The sequence below is a fragment of the Nerophis ophidion genome, linkage group LG06, assembly GCF_033978795.1.
Source record: "Nerophis ophidion isolate RoL-2023_Sa linkage group LG06, RoL_Noph_v1.0, whole genome shotgun sequence".
NCBI lineage: Eukaryota > Metazoa > Chordata > Actinopteri > Syngnathiformes > Syngnathidae > Nerophis > Nerophis ophidion.
In genome coordinates, this window is record NC_084616.1 from 75,579,315 (window position 1) to 75,599,528 (window position 20,214).

General features: G+C 41.6%; 1 protein-coding gene across 1 annotated transcript in view; it reads left to right on the plus strand.

Annotated features, from left to right (window-relative positions):
• LOC133555244 (DNA repair protein complementing XP-C cells-like) overlaps positions 1-18,750 on the plus strand; it is a 42,964-nt gene extending 24,214 nt beyond the window's left edge. The window contains exons 9-14 of the mRNA XM_061904853.1: positions 1,460-1,620; positions 9,185-9,266; positions 9,377-9,508; positions 9,574-9,743; positions 18,072-18,165; positions 18,256-18,750. Coding sequence (XP_061760837.1) covers positions 1,460-1,620; positions 9,185-9,266; positions 9,377-9,508; positions 9,574-9,743; positions 18,072-18,165; positions 18,256-18,573 — 957 coding nt within the window. The 3' untranslated portion in view covers positions 18,574-18,750. The remainder of the gene's footprint in view (positions 1-1,459; positions 1,621-9,184; positions 9,267-9,376; positions 9,509-9,573; positions 9,744-18,071; positions 18,166-18,255) is intronic.
• The last annotated feature ends 1,464 nt before the right edge of the window (positions 18,751-20,214 follow it).

Here is a 20,214-nt window from a genome sequence, read left to right on the forward strand (position 1 = left end):
AAAGCTTGTTTATTAGACTTCATCTTCATTAGCCAAACTGCTTTGATTTTTATATTGACATCAAAAAATAAACACTGAGGGTTTTTTTATTTTTACATTATTTTTGTTTTTTTCATGTCACAAAGGTGTTACTTCAAAAACCATTCATTTTGTGAATGTGTTATTGTGTATAGTTAATTTTTCTACGACATATTTCTGCTCAAACTCTTTTTTTTTTTTTTTAATTATTTATCTTTTTAAGTTATGTACATTTTAAAAAAAAAACATAAATTATTTAATTATGTTTTTTTTTTTTTTTAAATGTACATAACTTAAAAACATAAATAAATAATTTAAAAAAAATACCTCCCAATATCAAATTGTAAAAATAGAGATAGAATCGTCATGTAATGACAAAAAGCTGACAAGTTGATATTAATAATGAATAAACTTGGAGCCCCAGCCTCTAAAAAAAATGTTTTCCCTTGGTGCCCTAAAACAGTGGTCCCCAACCACCGGGGCGCAGAATAATTTTTTATTAATTTTTATTTTTATTTTTTTAATTGATTAAATCAACATAAAAAAACACAACATACACCTACAATTAGTGCACCAACCACAAAAACCTCAGTTTTTCATGACAAAAACGTCCCTTTTTCATGACAAAGAAAAAAAAAAGGATCCCCCCGGGCCGCAGGACAAATTATTAAGCGTTGACCGGTCCGTGGATACAAAAAGTTTGGGGACCACTGCCCTAAAACAGTGGTTCTCAACCTTTTTTCAGTTATGTACCCCCTGTGGACGTTTTTTTAATTCAAGTACCCCTTAATCAGAGCAAAACATTTTAGTTTGAAAAAAAGAGATAAAGAAGTAAAATACAGCACTATGTCATCAGTTTCTGCTTTATTAAGTTGTATAACAGTGCCAAATATTGCTCATTTTTAGTGGTCTTTCTTGAACTATTTGGAAAAAAAGATATAAAAATAACCAAAAACTTGTTGAAAAATAAACAAGTGATTCAATTACAAATAAAGATTTCTACACATAGAAGGAATCATCAACTTAAAGTGTCCTCTTTGGGGATTGCAAGAGCGAACTTAATTCTAAACATTTCTTTACAAAAAAAAGAAATCTTTAACATCAATATTTATGGAACATGTCCACAAAAAATCGAGCTGTCAACACTGAATATTGATTTGTTGTATTTTTTCATTCATATTTTGTTGAAGTATTATTCCATAAATATACATGTAATGGATTTTTGAATTGTCGCCATTTTTAGAATATTTAAAAAAAATCTCACGTACCCCTTGGCATACCTTCAAGTACCCCCAGGGGTACGCGTACCCCCATTTGAGAACCACTGCCCTAAAATATGAGCCCTCCTTTAAAGCAACGCTTGGATTGACCTTAAAAATTTACAATCCGAGGCCTGCATTTGCTCCGTTTTGGATAATCATTTTTTGTTTCGCCCGCTCAGATGCAGAGGAACATGCTCAGCAAGCCTCTGCCCGTCTCCATCGGCGAGTACAAGAACCACCCGCTGTACGCCTTAAAGAGACACCTGCTCAAGTACGAAGCTGTCTATCCTCACACCGCCGCTGTACTCGGGTACTGCAGAGGAGAGGCCGTCTACTCCAGGTCAGGCTCGTCACACACTCAGTGGTGTAGTGCCCTCACAATATATATATATTATTTTAAAACATACAACATAACACTGTGTAGTCGGCGTAGTATTTATATTGGCCATTTTTGATGGTGGTAATGAATGAAGAGTGGCCATAAAACACTTACTCTTGGGATCCAAAAGCCTACCTACTCAGTGGCCTAGTGGTTAGAGCAGGGGTGGGCATTACGTCGATCGCGATCAACTGGTCGATCTCGGAGGGTGTGTCAGTCGATCTCAAGCCAGGCATTAAAAAATAGACATAAAAATGAGCAATCATACCAAGACTTCACTTTCGTCAGTTGTTTGACATTCTCGGCACCCGAGGATCTTGTGAGATGACGCTGGCTGCTGCGAGCTCATATTTAAGAAAAAAATCACTAACAGGGCGGAGGCAGAGAAACACATTTTATTTTAAAGAGGACTCCGTACCTACTGTCAAAACTCTAAAGAGCGACTGCACAGTTCCTGTCTTCACCATAAAAGACCTGTTTCATCCTGCCTGTGCTAACAAAATAAGAGTCTCAGAAAGCTAGCAAGCTACAGAGTTTGATGCCAATGTATTTCTCCCCCGCCCTCAGCGACCGCTTTCTCACTTGCTTGCCCACCCGCACACTCACTGACGTCACTCACCTGCTGCCAGACATTAAAGGGCCACACACATATGCTACTCTCATAACAAAGTGTTTAAAAACCAGTATGCAAGTTGGACAAATGAGATGCCAAATCCAACCACTTTCATGTGGTATTGGACAGAAAGGAGGACTTTTTTTTTTCCTCCATTTGAAAATGCGGACGTTATCAGCACCACTGTCTAATTCCAATCAATGCAAGTCATCAGAATCAGGTAATACACCAACTTATATTCTTGTCTTCGTGAAAGAAAGGAATCTATGTGTGTTAAACATGCTTGTATTATCATTAAACACCATTAACTTGTTAACAAAAATGTCTCTTTCATAAATAAATAAATATAAATTATAAATAGGAATGAGGTAGATCTCCTCGACTTGGTCAATTGAAAAGTAGCTCACCTGCAGAAAAAGTGTGAGCGCCCCCTGGGTTAGAGTGTCCGCCCTGAGATCGGTAGGTTGTAAGTTCAAACCCTTGCCGAGTCATACCAAAGATTTTAAAAATGGGACCCATTACCTCCCTGCTTGGCACTCAGCATCAAGGGTTGGAATTTGGGGGTTAAATCACCAAAAATTATTCCCGGGCGCTGCCACTCCTGCTGCCCACTGCTCCCCTGACCTCTCAGGAGGTGATCAAGGGTCAATTGCAGAGAATAATTTTGCCACACCTTAAATATTGGGTTTCACTATGTAAAGCGCTTTGAGTCACTAGAGAAAAGCGCTATATAAATATAATTCACTTCACTTCACACCTAGTGTGTGTGTGACAATCATTGGTACTTTAACAAAGAGACTTCAGATGTGAATGATTTATAGTTGTTTGTTTTGTTTTGTTTGTGGGTTCTTCAAAGGATGTTGTAGTCGTAATGATTTGTGCAGTCCTTTGAGACATTTGTGATTTAGGGCTATATAAATAAACATTGATTGTTTGATTTTTTTGTTTTTATGGCCTTTTTTGTTAAAAATAGCAACTGATTTTTTTTTTTTACAATGGGAAAATGCTAAATATGCAATGATTAGAGATGTCTGATAATATCGGACTGCCGATATTGCTGATAAATGCTTGAAAATGTCGGTTTCAAGAAGTAAAATGTATGACTTTTTAAAACGCCGTGTCTCCTAGTCATACTCGCCAACCCTCCTGATTTTCCCGGGAAACTCCCGGATTTCAGTGCCCCTCCCGAAAATTTCCCTGGCGACCATTCTCCCGAATTACTCCCGATTTCCACCCAGTCAACGAAGTTGGGGGGCGTGCCTTTAAAGACTCTGCCTTTGCATGCCAGCACAATCACATAATATCTACGGCTTTGACACACACAAGTAAATGCAAGGCATTCTTGGTCAACAGCCATACAGGTCACACTGAGGGTGGCCGTATAAACAACTTTAACACTGTTACAAATATGCTCTCACACTGTGAACCCACACCAAACAAAAATGACAAACACATTTTGGGAGAACCTCCGCACCATAACTCAATATAAACACATCAGAACAAATATCCAGAACCCCTTGCAGCACTAACTCTTCCGGGACGCTACAATATACACCTCCTGCTAACACTCAACAATGTCTGATAATATCGGACTGCCAATATTGCTGATAAATCCTTTAAAAATGTCGGTTTTGAAGAAGTAAAATGTATGACTTTTTAAAACGCCGTGTCTCCTAGTCATACTTGCCAACCCTCCCGATTTTCCCGGTAGACCTCCCGGATTTCAGTGCCCCTCCCGAAAAATATCTCCTTGGGCGACCATTTCTCCCGAATCACTCCCAATTTCCACCCTTGACAACAATATTGGGGGACGTGGCTTAAAGGCTCTGCCTTTGCGTGCCGGGCACCTTCACATAATATTTATGGATTTTACACACACAAGTAAATGCAAGCCATACTTGGTCAACAGCCATACAGGTCACACTGAGGGTGGCCGTATAAACAACTTTAACACTGTTACAAATATGCGCCACACTGTGAACCCACACCAAACAAAAAATGACAAACACGTTTTGGGAGAACCTCCGCACCATAACTCAATAGAAACACATAAGAACAAATATCCAGAACCGCTTGCAGCACTAACTCTTCCGGGACGCTACAATATACACCTCCTGCTAACACTCAACAATGTCTGATAATATCGGACTGCCGATATTGCTGATAAATGCTTGAAAATGTCGGTTTCAAGAAGTAAAATGTATGACTTTTTTAAAACGCTGTGTCTCCTAGTCATACTCACCAACCCTCCTGATTTTCCCGGGAGACTCCATTTCAGTGCCCCTCCCGAAAATCTCCTTGAGCGACCATTCTCCCGAATTACTCCCGATTTCCACCCAGTCAACGAAGTTGGGGGCGTGCCTTTAAAGACTCTGCCTTTGCATGCCGGCACAATAACATAATATCTACGGCTTTGACACACACAAGTAAATGCAAGGCATACTTGGTCGACAGCCATACAGGTCACACTGAGGGTGGCCATATAAACAACTTTAACACTGTTACAAATATGCGCCACACTGTGAACCCACACCAAACAAACACGTTTTGGGAGAACCTCCGCACCATAACTCAATATAAACACATCACAACAAATATCCAGAAGCCCTTGCAGCACTAACTCTTCCGGGACGCTACAATATACACCTCCTGCTAACACTCAACAATGTCTGATAGTATCGGACTGCCGATACTGCTGATAAATGCTTGAAAATGTCGGTTTTGAAGAAGTAAAATGTATGACTTTTTAAAACGCCGTGTCTCCTAGTCATACTCGCCAACCCTCCTGATTTTCCCGGGAGACTCCCGGATTTCAGTGCCCCTCCCGAAAATTTCCCTGGCGACCATTCTCCCGAATTACTCCCGATTTCCACCCAGTCAACAAAGTTGGGGGCGTGACTTTAAAGACTCTGCCTTTGCATGCCGGCACAATAACATAATATCTATGGCTTTTACACACGCAAGTAAATGCAAGGCATACTTGGTCAACAGCCATACAGGTCACACTGAGGGTGGCCGTATAAACAACTTTAACACTGTTACAAATATGCTACACATTGTGAACCCACACCAAACAAACACGTTTTGGGAGAACCTCCGCACCCTAACTCAATATAAACACATCAGAACAAATATCCAGAACCCCTTGCAGCACTAACTCTTCCGGGACGCTACAATATACACCTCCTGCTAACACTCAACAATGTCTGATGATATCGGACTGCCGATATTGCTGATAAATGCTTGAAAATGTCGGTTTCAAGAAGTAAAATGTATGACTTTTTAAAACGCCGTGTCTCCTAGTCATACTCGCCAACCCTCCCGATTTTCCCGGGAGACTCCCGGATTTCAGTGCCCCTCCCGAAAATTTCCCTGGCGACCATTCTCCCGAATTACTCCCAATTTACACCCTTGACAACAATATTGGGGGCGTGGCTTTAAAGACTCTGCCTTTGCATGCCGGCTCTATCACATAATATCTACGGCTTTGACACACACAAGTAAATGCAAGGCATACTTGGTCAACAGCCATACAGGTCACACTGAGGGTGGCCGTATAAACAACTTTAACACTGTTACAAATATGCTACACACTGTGAACCCACACCAAACAAAAATGACAAACACGTTTTGGGAGAACCTCCGCACCATAACACAACATAAAAACATCAGAACAAATATCCAGAAACCCTTGCAGCACTAACTCTTCCGGGACGCTACAATATACACCTCCTGCTAACATTCCACCCCACACACACACCTCAACACCCCCTCCCTTCTCAAGCCCCGCCCACCTCAACCTCCTCATGCTTTCTCAGGGAGAGCATGTCCCAAAATTCCAAGCTGCTGTTTTGAGGCATGTTAAATAAAAATAATGCACTTTGTGACTTCAATAATAAATATGGCAGTGCCATGTTGGCATTTTTTTCCCATAACTTGAGTTGATTTATTTTGGAAAACCTTGTTACATTGTTTAATGCATCCAGCGGGGCATCACAACAAAATTAGGCATAATAATACACCTGGCGATGGGTTGATTGGCAACACTAAATGGGCCTTAGTGTGTGGATGTGAGTGTGAATGTTGTCTGTCTATCTGTGTTGGCCCTGCAATGAGGTGGCGACTTGTCCAGGGTGTACCCCGCCTTCCGCCCGAATGCGGCTGAGATAGGCTCCAGCACCCACCTCAAAAATGGATGGATGGATTACTATAACAACAAAATTATTTCCTAGTATTATATCCATCCATCCATCCATTTTGTACTGCGTGTCCCTTTTGGGGTCATTTTGATAACTAATTATGGTTAGTATTATTATTATTATCAACATTTAATGTACACATCAGTATTAATCCTATACTTAACATTGTCCAGTATCGGGGGATTATGTATTGTATTGATGTTTAAGAATCAGACTGAGTAATGAGGTAGGACGGTATAATCATTTTGCTTCCTTCTTCATTTTTATTTTCTTTCATATTACTATTGTTTTTTCGCAGATGAATATATTGCCTTGGAGATGATTTTTTGTTTGAATTGTATAGATCAGGGGTGTCAAACTCTAATACAGGGTGGGCCAAAATTTAAAACTGAACAAAGCCGCGGGCCAAGGTTGAACAAATTAACCCTTTAATAGGGACCCCAACAAGTTTTACAATGAATATTGAACAAGCAAGGCTTAAATAGGGCAGCACGGTGGTACAGGGGTTAGTGCATCTGCCTCACAATACGGAGGTCCTAAGTAATCCTGGGTTCAATACCGGGCTCGGGATCTTTCTGTGTGGAGTTTGCATGTTCTCCCCGGGACTACGTGAGTTCCCTTTAGGTATTTGGGCTTCCTCCCATGGAACAGGCAGAGCTTATATAACGTAATAGTGCAAAATTAAGTTTAAAAAAATATCAGTGGTATATTAAATGAAATTTCATTTAAAAAATTAATGCCTCTTTTCTATTTGCAGCCTTCTGAGGTAAATATCAACATTAACTTTTTCCATAGGCTAATAAATTCAAAAATAAAAAAAAAATGAGGTGGGCAGGGTTTGGTAATAGCAGGGGGTTTATATTGTAGCGTTCCGGAAGAGTTAGTGCTGCAAGGGATCCTGGGTATTTGTTCTGTTGTGTTTATGTTGTGTTACGGTGCGTGTGTTCTCCCGAAATGTGTTTTGTCATTCTTGTTTGGTGTGGGTTCACAGTGTGGCGCATATTTGTAACAATGTTCAAGTTTTTTATACGGCCACCCTCAGTGTGACCTATATGGCTGTTGCCCAAGTATTCATCCATCCATCCATCCATCCATCTTCCGCTTATCCGAGGTCGGGTTGCGGGGGCAGCAGCCTAAGCAGGGAAGCCCAGACTTCCCTCTCCCCAGCCACTTCGTTTAGCTCTTCCCTGGGGATCCCGAGGCGTTCCCAGGCCAGCCGGGAGACATAGTCTTCCCAACGTGTCCTGGGTCTTCCCCGTGGCCTCCTACCGGTTGGACGTGCCCTAAACACCTCCCTAGGGAGGCGTTCGGGTGGCATCCTGACCAGATGCCCGAACCACCTCATCTGGCTCCTCTCGATGTGAAGGAGCAGCGGCTTTACTTTGAGTTCCTCCCGGATGGCAGAGCTTCTCACCCTATCTCTAAGGGAGAGACCCGCCACCCGGCGGAGGAAACTCATTTCGGCCGCTTGTACCCGTGATCTTATCCTTTCGGTCATGACCCAAAGCTCATGACCATAGGTGAGGATGGGAACGTAGATCGACCAGTAAATTGAGAGCTTTGCCTTCCGGCTCAGCTCCTTTTTCACCACAACGGATCGGTACAACGTCCGCATTACTGAAGACACCGCACCGATCCGCCTGTCGATCTCACGATCCACTCTTCCCCCACTCGTGAGCAAGACTCCTAGGTACTTGAACTCCTCCACTTGGGGCAGGGTCTCCTCCCCAACCCGGAGATGGCACTCCACCCTTTTCCGGGCGAGAACCATGGACTCTGACTTGTAGGTGCTGATTCTCATTCCGGTCGCTTCACACTCGGCTGCGAACCGATCCAGTGAGAGCTGAAGATCCCGGTCAGATGAAGCCATCAGGACCACATCATCTGCAAAAAGCAGAGACCTAATCCCGCGGTCACCAAATCGGAACCCCTCAACGCCTTGGCTGCGCCTAGAATTTCTGTCCATAAAAGTTATGAACAGAATGGGTGACAAAGGACAGCCTTGGCGGAGTCCAACCCTCACTGGAAATGTGTCCGACTTACTGCCGGCAATGCGGACCAAGTTCTGACACTGATCATACAGGGAGCGGACCGCCACAATAAGACAGTCAGATACCCCATACTCTCTGAGCACTCCCCACAGGACTTCCCGAGGGACACGGTCGAATGCCTTCTCCAAGTCCACAAAGCACATGTAGACTGGTTGGGCAAACTCCCATGCACCCTCAAGAACAAAGACTTGTATGGCTGTTGCCCAAGTATGTGTTTGTGAAAGCCGCATATATTATGTGACTTGGCCAGCACGCTGTTTATATGGAGGAAAAGAGGACGTGACGACATGTTGTAGAGGACGCTAAAGGCAGTGGCTTAAGGCACGCTCCCAATATTGTTGTCCGGGTGGAAATCGGGAGAATGGTTGCCCAGGGAGATTGTGGGGAAGGGCACTAAACTTCGGGAGTCTCCTGGGAAAATCGTGAGGGTTGGCAAGTATGAGTATTAGCGGTGAATGTGGTGTTACCGGCAGGCCAGCTCTAATGTTAATTTGATTTTTGCCTCAAGGGCCAAATGAAATTAAACAGCGGGCCAGAGTTTGACGCCCATGGTATAAATGGAGAGTATTTTTGGTTTGTTGTGTTTTACAATCCAGAGGCAAATAGGATTCATATTTAATTTGACTGATGTTAAATTCTATTCCAATCTTCCCTGGTGCCAGAGATTGTGTGCGCACGCTGCACTCCAAAGACACCTGGCTGAAAGAAGCACGGACTGTCAGAATAGGAGAAATACCTTACAAGGTGCGAGACGATCTTTCGTTCAATGTTGTTGATCTTCTGGGTCTGAAGTTTGCTAAAGTATTATTCATACTCATCGGTTGAACTAATGACCTTCCGTGTCTCCATGTCAGATGGTGAAGGGCTTCTCTAATCGTTCCCGCAAGGCTCGCATGGCGACCGAGCAGAAGGATGAAAACGACCTGGCTCTGTTTGGAGAATGGCAGACTGAAGAGTATCAACCACCATTAGCTGTGGATGGAAAGGTAATCACTGGCTATCCTACTTATCTGCGTTCTATTCTTTACCTGTCTTCTTACGTGGCTTTCAGGTTCCCCGCAACGACTACGGCAACGTGTACTTGTTTAAAGCCTGCATGTTGCCGGTGGGCTGTGTCCACCTCAGGCTGGCCAACCTCAACCGCGTTGCCAAGAAGTTGGACCTGGACGCTGCCCCCGCCGTCACCGGCTTCGACTTCCATGGGGGATATTCGCACGCGGTGTAAGACTACACAGCACTCACTAGACCTGTTTTTCAACCACTGTGCCGTGAAACACAGGCTGGTGTGCCGTGGGAGATTATCTAATTTCACCTATCAGGGTTAAAAAATGTTTTCTGCAAACCAGTAATTATAAACCGCAAATAATGTGCCATTGTTGAGTGTCTGTACTGTCTGGGGATCGGCAGACTTACCACATCATACTCTTCCATGTCTGTAGGTGGCAGGCGGTGGCTAATTGCTTTGTAGATGTCGAAAACAGCGGGAGGCAACGTGCATCTAAAAAGGTGTCTAATGCCATCCAGCCATCTTCTTCCGCTTATCCAAGGTTGGGTCGCGGGGGCAACAACCTAAGCAGGGAAGCCCAGACTTCCCTCTCCCCAGCCACTTCGTCCAGCTCTTCCCGGGGGATCCCAAGGCGTTCCCAGTCCAGCCGGGAGACATAGTCTTCCCAACGTGTCCTAGGTCTTCCCCTTGTCCTCCTATCGGTTGGACGTGCCCTAAACACCTCCCTAGGGAGGCGTTCGGGTGGCATCCTGACCAGATGCCCGAACCACCTCATCTGGCTCCTCTCCATGTGGAGGAGCAGCGGCTTTACTTTGAGTTCCTCCCGGATGGCAGAGCTTCTCACCCTATCTCTAAGGGAGAGGAAACTCATTTCGGCCGCTTGTACCCGTTATATTGTCCTTTCGGTCATGACCCAAAGCTCATGACCATAGGTGAGGATGGGAACGTAGATCGACCGGTAAATTGAGAGCTTTGCCTTCCGGCTCAGCTCCTTCTTCACCACAACGGATCGGTACAACGTCCGCATTACTGAAGACGCCGCACCGATCCGCCTGTCTATCTCACGATCCACTCTTCCCTCACTCGTGAACAAGACTCCTAGGTACTTGAACTCCTCCACTTGGGGCAGGGTCTCCTCCCCAACCCGGAGATAGCATTCCACCCTTTTCCGGGCGAGAACCATGGACTCAGACTTGGAGGTGCTGATTCTCATTCCGGTCGCTTCACACTCGGCTGCAAACCGATCCAGTAAGAGCTGAAGATCCCGGTCAGATGAAGCCATCAGGACCACATCATCTGCAAAAAGCAGAGACCTAATCCTGCGGTCACCAAACCGGAACCCCTCAACGCCTTGACTGTGCCTAGAAATTCTGTCCATAAAAGTTATGAACAGAATGGGTGACAAAGGACAGCCTTGGCAGAGTCCAACCCTCACTGGAAATGTGTTCGACTTACTGCCCGCAATGCGGACCAAGCTCTGGCACTGATCATACAGGGAGTGGACCGCCACAATAAGACAGTCCGATACCCCATACTCTCTGAGCACTCCCCACAGGACTTCCCGAGGGACACGGTCCAATGCCTTCTCCAAGTCCACAAAGCACATGTAGACTGGTTGGGCAAACTCCCATGCACCCTCAAGAACCCTGCCGAGAGCATAGAGCTGGTCCACAGTTCCACGACCAGGACGAAAACCACACTGTTCCTCCTGAATCCGAGGTTCGACTATCCGGCGTAGCCTCCTCTCCAGTACTCCTGAATAAACCAAAAATCAACAAAATGTTAGTGTTCCTAAGAAAAGGCATTGAAGCTCTGGGAAGGCTATGCAAGTCAAGTCAAGTCAATTTTATTATATCGCACATTTAGACATAGACTTTCTTTTTATTGTCATTCAAATTTGAACTTTACAGTACAAATAAGAACGAAATTGTGTTGCAATAGCTCTTAGTAGTGCAGGACAGCGAGTTAATCCATTTTGGGGGGGAGTTGAGGGTATAATTTAATTATGATGCGTTCAAGAGTCTTACGGCCTGAGGGAAGAAGCTGTTACAGAACCTGGAGGTTCTGTTTAGGAGGCTGCGGAACCTTTTCCTAGAGTCCAGCAGTAAAAACAGTCCTTGGTGGGGTTGGGTGGAGTCTTTGCAGATTTTCTGAGCCCTGGTCAGGCAGCGGCTTTTTGCGATCTCCTGGATAGGAGGAAGAGGAGTCTTGATGATCTTTTCCGCCGTCCTCACCACTCTCTGGAGAGACTTCCAGTCTGAGGCATTGCAGGCTCCAGTCCAGACAGAGATGTTGTTGGTCAGTAGGTTCTCTATAGTGCCTCTGTAGAATGTGGTGAGAATGGGGGGAGGGAGCTGTGCTCTTTTCATCCGACGCAAAAAGTGCATGCGCTGCTGAGCTCTTTTTACAAGAGCTCTGGTGTGTAGGGACCAGGTTTTAATGTCAGTGATCTGCATCCCCAGGAACTTGGTGCTGCTTACCATCTCCACCACTGTGCCGTTGATGTAGAGTGGAGCGTGGTTGGACTGGTGCTTCCTGAAGTCAACGATGATCTCCTTGGTCTTGTCGACGTTCAGGACCAGGTTGTTGGTTCTGCACCAGTCAACCAGATGTTTCACCTCCTCCCTGTAGTCCATGTCGTTATTGTCACGGATGAGGCCCACTACCGTCGTGTCGTCCGCATACTTCACAATGTGGTTAGTAGTGGACCTGGTGCAGCAGTCATCCAAAGTGCTTTACAGGTTAAAAAAAAAGCAACAGAAGCAGAAGACAAACAAAGAACATAAACAAAGAATGAGCTGAACAAAATGGTGCAAAAAGCAATACAGTAAAAGGGGTCGAATAAAAAGTAAAAAACTTGCTAAATAAAAGTCATAGTAATAAAAAGCGCGACAAATAGAAAAAATAAAACTAAAGCAAAGGGGTGCGGGGGTACGACTAGAAATGGTGGCCTAGTGGGCAGACTCAGCTCAGTTCAAAGGCCAGCGAGAAGAGTAGGTCTTAAGAAGGGTTTTGAAAACCCCCAGGCTCTGGGCTGACCTAATGTGGAGGGGAAGGCTGTTCCAGAGCCTAGGAGCGGCAACAGAAAAGGCTCTGTCCCCTCTGGTCTTTAGCCGGGATCTAAGGACCGCCAACAGCATTTGGTCAGCTGACCTTAGGGCTCTAGACGGGGTATGGTGATGCAGAAGCTCGGTCAGGTATTGTGGGGCCAGACCATTTAGGGATTTAAAAACAATTAAAAGTAATTTAAAATCAATGTGGTAACGGACAGGGAGCCAGTGGAGTGAGGCCAGGACTGGGGTGATGTGCTCGCGTTCTTTGGTGCTGGTGAGGAGACGGGTAGCCGCGTTTTGCACAAGCTGCAAACGGCGGAGTGATGCCTGATCAATGCCAACGTACAGTGAATTGTTGTAGTCTAGCTGGTGTGTGATGAAGGCGTGAATAGCAGTCTCCAGGTCGCTCTGGGAGAGATAGGCCTTGGTCTTTGCTAGGGTTCTGAGATGGTAAAAGCTGGTACTAACCACTGAGCTGACCTGTTTGGTAAACGTGAAGGCACTATCGAAGATCACTCCGAGATTTCTCACGGAGGACCGGATGTTTACACCCAGAGGACCTACAGCACTGGAGATGTTTCGCCGAAGATGATGATGTCGGTCTTGATCTCATTAAGGTTGAGGAAGTTAGCACTCATCCGTACTTTAATGCAGAACAAAACTAAAACTAAGATGGCTACAAAGCAGAATGCTGGACGACAGCAAAGACTTACTGTGGAGCAAAGAGGGCGTCCACAAAGTACATCCGAACATGACATGACAATCAACAATGTCCCCACAAAGAAGGATAAAAACAACTGAAATAGTCTTGATTGCTAAAATTTACCCCTTTTTTGTGAAAGTTTGTTGTGGTTTCATCAGTCTTATTGATTTAATTCTCAAAAAATTTTCAACAATGTACAATTTTTTTCTCACAAAATTTTATTTTTCTTCAAAAATATACAACTTTTTTTCTCATATAGATTTTCTTTGGTTACACTTTTTTTTTTTAAAGAATGACTTTTTCTTCTTCAGTTAAGTATTTATTAAAAAAATGACAGTTTAAAAATGTATACATTAATAAATATTTATATATGTGTATATAAGATTTTTAAAAAATGTACTTTTTGTCTCAAAAATATATGACCTCATGAAAATCCACCATTTTCAAAAAAAATTCCATTTCACTATTTTAACTAGAATGTACCCCCTTTTTTTTGTAAAAATATGCTGCCTTTTTTCACAAAAATATGTCACTTTTTTGTTGTTTCGTCAACCTTATTGACTTAAGTCTTAAATTGTTAACTACTTTTTGTATCATACATACATATATATATATATATATATATCTGATTGTAGCTGAGATAGGCACCAGCGCCCGCGACCCCAAAGGGACTAAGCGGTAGAAAAGGAATGGATGGAATATATACATATATACATGAAAATCTACAACTTTTTTCATGACATTATTTCTTTTTGAAAACAGCATTTTTCCTATTTTCACCCAAACAATTTATAACACTTTTATTGAAAATGTGCTCCTTTTATAAAAAAAAAACAACATATTGTAACTTATAAAAGATGTCTCTTTTTCCCCATCATATATCCACACATCTATGCTATTTTGTTTAAAAAACGTCTACTTCTCCTTGGCTCACCAAAATATACAAAATAAAACTTGAAATAGATAATTACTATTTTTACCCAAAAACTTTTTTTTTTCAAATTTCAACACACTGCGACTTACTTTTTCAATATAGTCGTTTTTTTCCCCCAAATTCAAATTTTTTAAAACTAATTTTCAACCCAATATAACATCCATCCATCCATTTTCTACCGCTTATTCTCTTTTGGGGTCGTGGGGGGCGCTGGCGCCTATCTCTTACTTAGACCCCAAAGGGACTAAGCGGTAGAAAATGGATGGATGGAACATATACATATATGCATGAAAATCTACAACTTTTTCATGACATTATTTTTTGGGGGAAAACAGCATTTTTCCTATTTTCACCCAAACAATTTATAACATTTTTATTGAAAATGTGCTCCTTTTATAAAAAAAAAACAAAAACAAAAAAAAACATATTGTAACTTATAAAAGATGTCTCTTTTTCCCCATCATATATCCACACATCTATGCTATTTTGTTTAAAAAACGTCTACTTCTCCTTGGCTCACCAAAATATACAAAATAAAACTTGAAATAGATAATTACTATTTTTACCCAAAAACATTTTTTTTCAAATTTCAACACACTGTGACTTACTTTTTCAATATAGTCGTTTTTTTCTCAAAAATTTAAATTTTTTAAAACAAATTTTTAACCCAATATAACATCCATCCATCCATTTTCTACCGCTTATTCCCTTTTGGGAGCGCTGGCGCCTATCTCTTACTTAGACCCCAAAGGGACTAAGCGGTAGTAAATGGATGGATGGAATATATACATATATGCATGGAAATCTACAACTTTTTCATGACATTATTTTTTTGGGGAAAACAGCATTTTTCCTATTTTCACCCAAACAATTTATAACACTTTTATTGAAAATGTGCTCCTTTTATATAAAAAAAAAACAAACAAAAAAAAAAAACATATTGTAACTTATAAAAGATGTCTCTTTTTCCCCAACATATATCCACACATCTATGCTATTTTGTTTAAAAAACGTCTACTTCTCCTTGGCTCACCAAAATATACAAAATAAAACTTGAAATAGATAATTACTATTTTTACCCAAAAACCTTTTTTTTTAAATTTCAACTTACTTACTTTTTCAATATAGTCATTTTTTTCTCAAAAATTTTAATTTTTTAAAACAAATTTTTAACCCAATATAACATCCATCCATCCATTTTCTACCGCTTATTCCCTTTTGGGGTCTCGGGGGGCGCTGGCGCCTATCTCTTACTTAGACCCCAAAGGGACTAAGCGGTAGGAAATGGATGGATGGAATATATACATATATGCATGGAAATCTACAACTTTTTCCATGACATTATTTTTTGGGGGAAAACAGCATTTTTCCTATTTTCACCCAAACAATTTATAACACTTTTATTGAAAATGTGCTCCTTTCATAAAAAAAACAAAAAACAAAACAAACATATTGTAACTTATAAAAGATGTCTCTTTTTCCCCATCATATATCCACACATCTATGCTATTTTTTTTTTAAAAACGTCTACTTCTCCTTGGCTCACCAAAATATACAAAATAAAACTTGAAATAGATAATTACTATTTTTACCCAAAAACTTTTTTTTTTTCAAATTTCAACACACTGTGACTTACTTTTTCAATATAGTCGTTTTTTTCTCAAAAATTTAAATTTTTTTAAAACAAATTTTTAACCCAATATAACATCCATCCATCCATTTTCTACCGCTTATTCCCTTTTGGGGTCGCGGGGGGCGGTAGAAAATGGATGGATGGAATATATACATATATGCATGGAAATCTACAACTTTTTCCATGACATTATTTTTTTTTTGAAAACAGCATTTTTCCTATTTTCACCCAAACAATTTATAACACTTTTTTTGAAAATGTGCTCCTTTTATAAAAAAACACAAACACAAAAAACATATTGTAACTTATAAAGATGTCTCTTTTTCCCCATCATATATCCACACATCTATGCTATTTTGTTTAAAAAACGTCTACTTCTCCTTGGCTCACCAAAATATACAAAATAAAACTTGAAATAGATAATTACTATTTTTACCCAAAAACATTTTTTTTTTCAAATTTCAACACACTGTGACTTACTTTTTCAATATAGTCGTTTTTTTCTCAAAAATTAAAATTTTTTAAAACAAATTTTTAACCCAATATAACATCCATCCATCCATTTTCTACCGCTTATTCCCTTTTGGGGTCGCGGGGGGCAGTAGGAAATGGATGGATGGAATATATACATATATGCATGGAAATCTACAACTTTTTCCATGACATTATTTTTTTTTTGAAAACAGCATTTTTCCTATTTTCACCCAAACAATTTATAACACTTTTATTGAAAATGTGCTCCTTTTATAAAAAAACACAAACACAAAAAACATATTGTAACTTATAAAAGATGTCTCTTTTTCCCCAACATATATCCACACATCTATGCTATTTTGTTTATAAAACGTCTACTTCTCCTTGGCTCACCAAAATATACAAAATAAAACTTGAAATAGATAATTACTATTTTTACCCAAAAACATTTTTTTTCAAATTTCAACACACTGTGACTTACTTTTTCAATATAGTCGTTTTTTTCTCAAAAATTTAAATTTTTTAAAACAAATTTTTAACCCAATATAACATCCATCCATCCATTTCTACCGCTTATTCCCTTTTTAGGGTCGCGGGGGGCGCTGGCGCCAATCTCTTACTTAGACCCCAAAGGGACTAAGCGGTAGTAAATGGATGGATGGAATATATACATATATGCATGGAAATCTACAACTTTTTCCATGACATTATTTTTTTTTTGAAAACAGCATTTTTCCTATTTTCACCCAAACAATTTATAACACTTTTATTGAAAATGTGCTCCTTTTATAAAAAAACACAAACACAAAAAACATATTGTAACTTATAAAAGATGTCTCTTTTTCCCCAACATATATCCACACATCTATGCTATTTAAAAAAAAAAAAACGTCTACTTCTCCTTGGCTCACCAAAATATACAAAATAAAACTTGAAATAGATAATTACTATTTTTACCCAAAAACATTTTTTTTCAAATTTCAACACACTTTCAATATAGTCGTTTTTTTCTCAAAAATTTAAATTTTTTAAAACAAATTTTCAACCCAATATAACGTCCATCCATCCATTTTCTACCGCTTATTCCCTTTTTGGGGTCGCGGGGGGCGCTGGCGCCTATCTCAGCTACAATCGGGCGGAAGGCGGCGTACACCCTGGACAAGTCACCACCTCATTGCAGGGCCAACACAGATAGACAGACAACATTCACACTCACATTCACACACTAGGGACCATTTAGTGTTGCCAATCAACCTATCCCCAGGTGCATGTCTTTGGAAGTGGGAGCACTTAAAATCTTTTTATTCCCCTCAAAACTCCACAGTGCGCCTTATAACCCGGTGCGCCAAATATACATAATAATTCTACATTTGCTTACCGACCTCAAAGCAATTTTATTTGGTACATGGTGTAATAAGTGTGACCAGTAGATGGCAGTCAAACATAAGAGATACGTGTAGACTGCAATATAATGGCGATATGACTCAAGTAAACAACACCAGCATTTTATATGTTCCATTGAAAATATAAAACATTACACACGGCGCTCAGAAATCTATCAAAATGTTTTAGAAGCCGCACACTTGACGGATTGTCGGCGCATTCAATATACTAGTATTATTATAGTGTGTGTATAAGGTAAGACATTATCTTACTAATGCATTTGAACTTCTGGTACCTGCTGATCTGTATTTGGTATCTGCATAAAATGATATTTATGTAAATGAAATCCCATTTGTGCCACAGCACTGATGGCTACATAGTGTGTGAGGAGCACGAGGAGATCCTGAGGGCCGCCTGGGTGGAAGAACAAGAGATTCAAAAACAGAAGGAAAAAGAGGTGTGTGGGTGTGCTTTTTTGAAGGCATCTGTTTATGGCTGATTAGCTCCTCGCCCCAAACGAACCTCCCCTTTCTCCCGCACTGTTCAGAAACGAGAAAAGAGAGTTGTCTCCAACTGGACCCTGCTGGTGAAAGGCCTGCTGATCCGAGAACGTCTTCAACAGCGTTACGGCAAGAAGGGCCTCTCTTCGACTAAAGCCGACGGGGACAAATGCGACGGACTTTCTTCCGACGAGGACACCGTGGTGGAGGAAAATCCCAGCAGTAAAACGGCGTCGGAGACCCTGGCTATGTCCTGGCCCCAAAACAGACAAACGGAGGAGGAGCAAGGAGGCGTCAGCGCTTTGAAGACAAAGCGGGACAGGAGAGGGAAAGAAAAACATTTGTTCCCTTTTGAGAAAGCATGAAACATTTTCACTTTGCACTTAACTCACTGGAAGCACTCCGAAAAACAAACAAGAAAAAAAACTAGTTTTAGTGACAGAGGCAACATGGTAATATACACATTTCACACAGAGGCCACATTAAAGAGGAAACTATTTTTGTATGTGAATGAATAAAAAAATCATGGTGGATGCATGAAACCTTTTTTTTTTTTAACAAAACTTTTCAGTACCTTTTTCAATCAATCAATCAATGTTTATTTATATAGCCCCAAATCACAAATGTCTCAAAGGACTGCACAAATCATTACGACTACAACATCCTCGGAAGAACCCACAAAAGGGCAAGGAAAACTCACACCCAGTGGGCAGGGAGAATTCACATCCAGTGGGACGCCAGCGACAATGCTGACTATGAGAAACCTTGGAGAGGACCTCAGATGTGGGCAACCCCCCCCCTCTAGGGGACCGAAAGCAATGGATGTCGAGCGGGTCTAACATGATACTGTGAAAGTTCAATCCATAGTGGCTCCAACACAGCCGCGAGAGTCCCGTCCACAGGAAACCATCTCAAGCGGATCAGCAGCGTAGAGATGTCCCCAACCGATACAGGCGAGCGGTCCATCCTGGGTCTCGACTCTGGACAGCCAGTACTTCATCCATGGTCATCGGACCAGACCCCCTCCACAAGGGAGGGGGGGACATAGGAGAAAGAAAAGAAGCGGCAGATCAACTGGTCTAAAAAGGAGGTCTATTTAAAGGCTAGAGTATACAGATGAGTTTTAAGATGAGACTTAAATGCTTCTACTGAGGTAGCATCTCGAACTGTTACCGGGAGGGCATTCCAGAGTACTGGAGCCTGAACGGAAAACGCTCTATAGCCCGCAGACTTTTTTTGAGCTCTAGGAATCACTAATAAGCCGGAGTCTTTTGAACGCAGATTTCTTGCCGGGACATATGGTACAATACAATCGGCAAGATAGGCTGGAGCTAGACCGTGTAGTATTTTATACGTAAGTAGTAAAACCTTAAAGTCACATCTTAAGTGCACAGGAAGCCAGTGCAGGTGAGCCAGTATAGGTATATATGTATGTATATATGTATATAAAGGTATATACAGTACAGGCGTAATATGATCAAACTTTCTTGTTCTTGTCAAAAGTCTAGCAGCCGCATTTTGTACCAACTGTAATCTTTTAATGCTAGACATGGGGAGACCCGAAAATAATACGTTACAGTAATCGAGACGAGACGTAACAAACGCATGGATTTTTGAAGAATTACAGAGCTAAAATGCTGCAACGTCCATCCATCCGGGATGTGCTGGAGCCTATCTCAGCTGCATTCGGGCGGAAGGCGGTGTACACCCTGGACAAGTCACCACCAGCCAACACAGGTAGACAGACAACATTCACACTCACATTCACACTCTAGGGATACATTTAGTGTTGTCAATCAACCTATCCCCAGGTGCATGTTTTTGGAGGTGGGAGGAAGCAAACTCCACACAGAAAGATCCGGAGCCCGGGATTGAACTCAGGACCTTCGTATTGTGAGGCACATGCACTAACCCAGACCTGGGCAAATTAAGAAAAGTTACAGTACTTTATTGATACATATTCTTTCCAGGCTTATGAGGGCCAAATAAAATGTAGTGGCGGACCA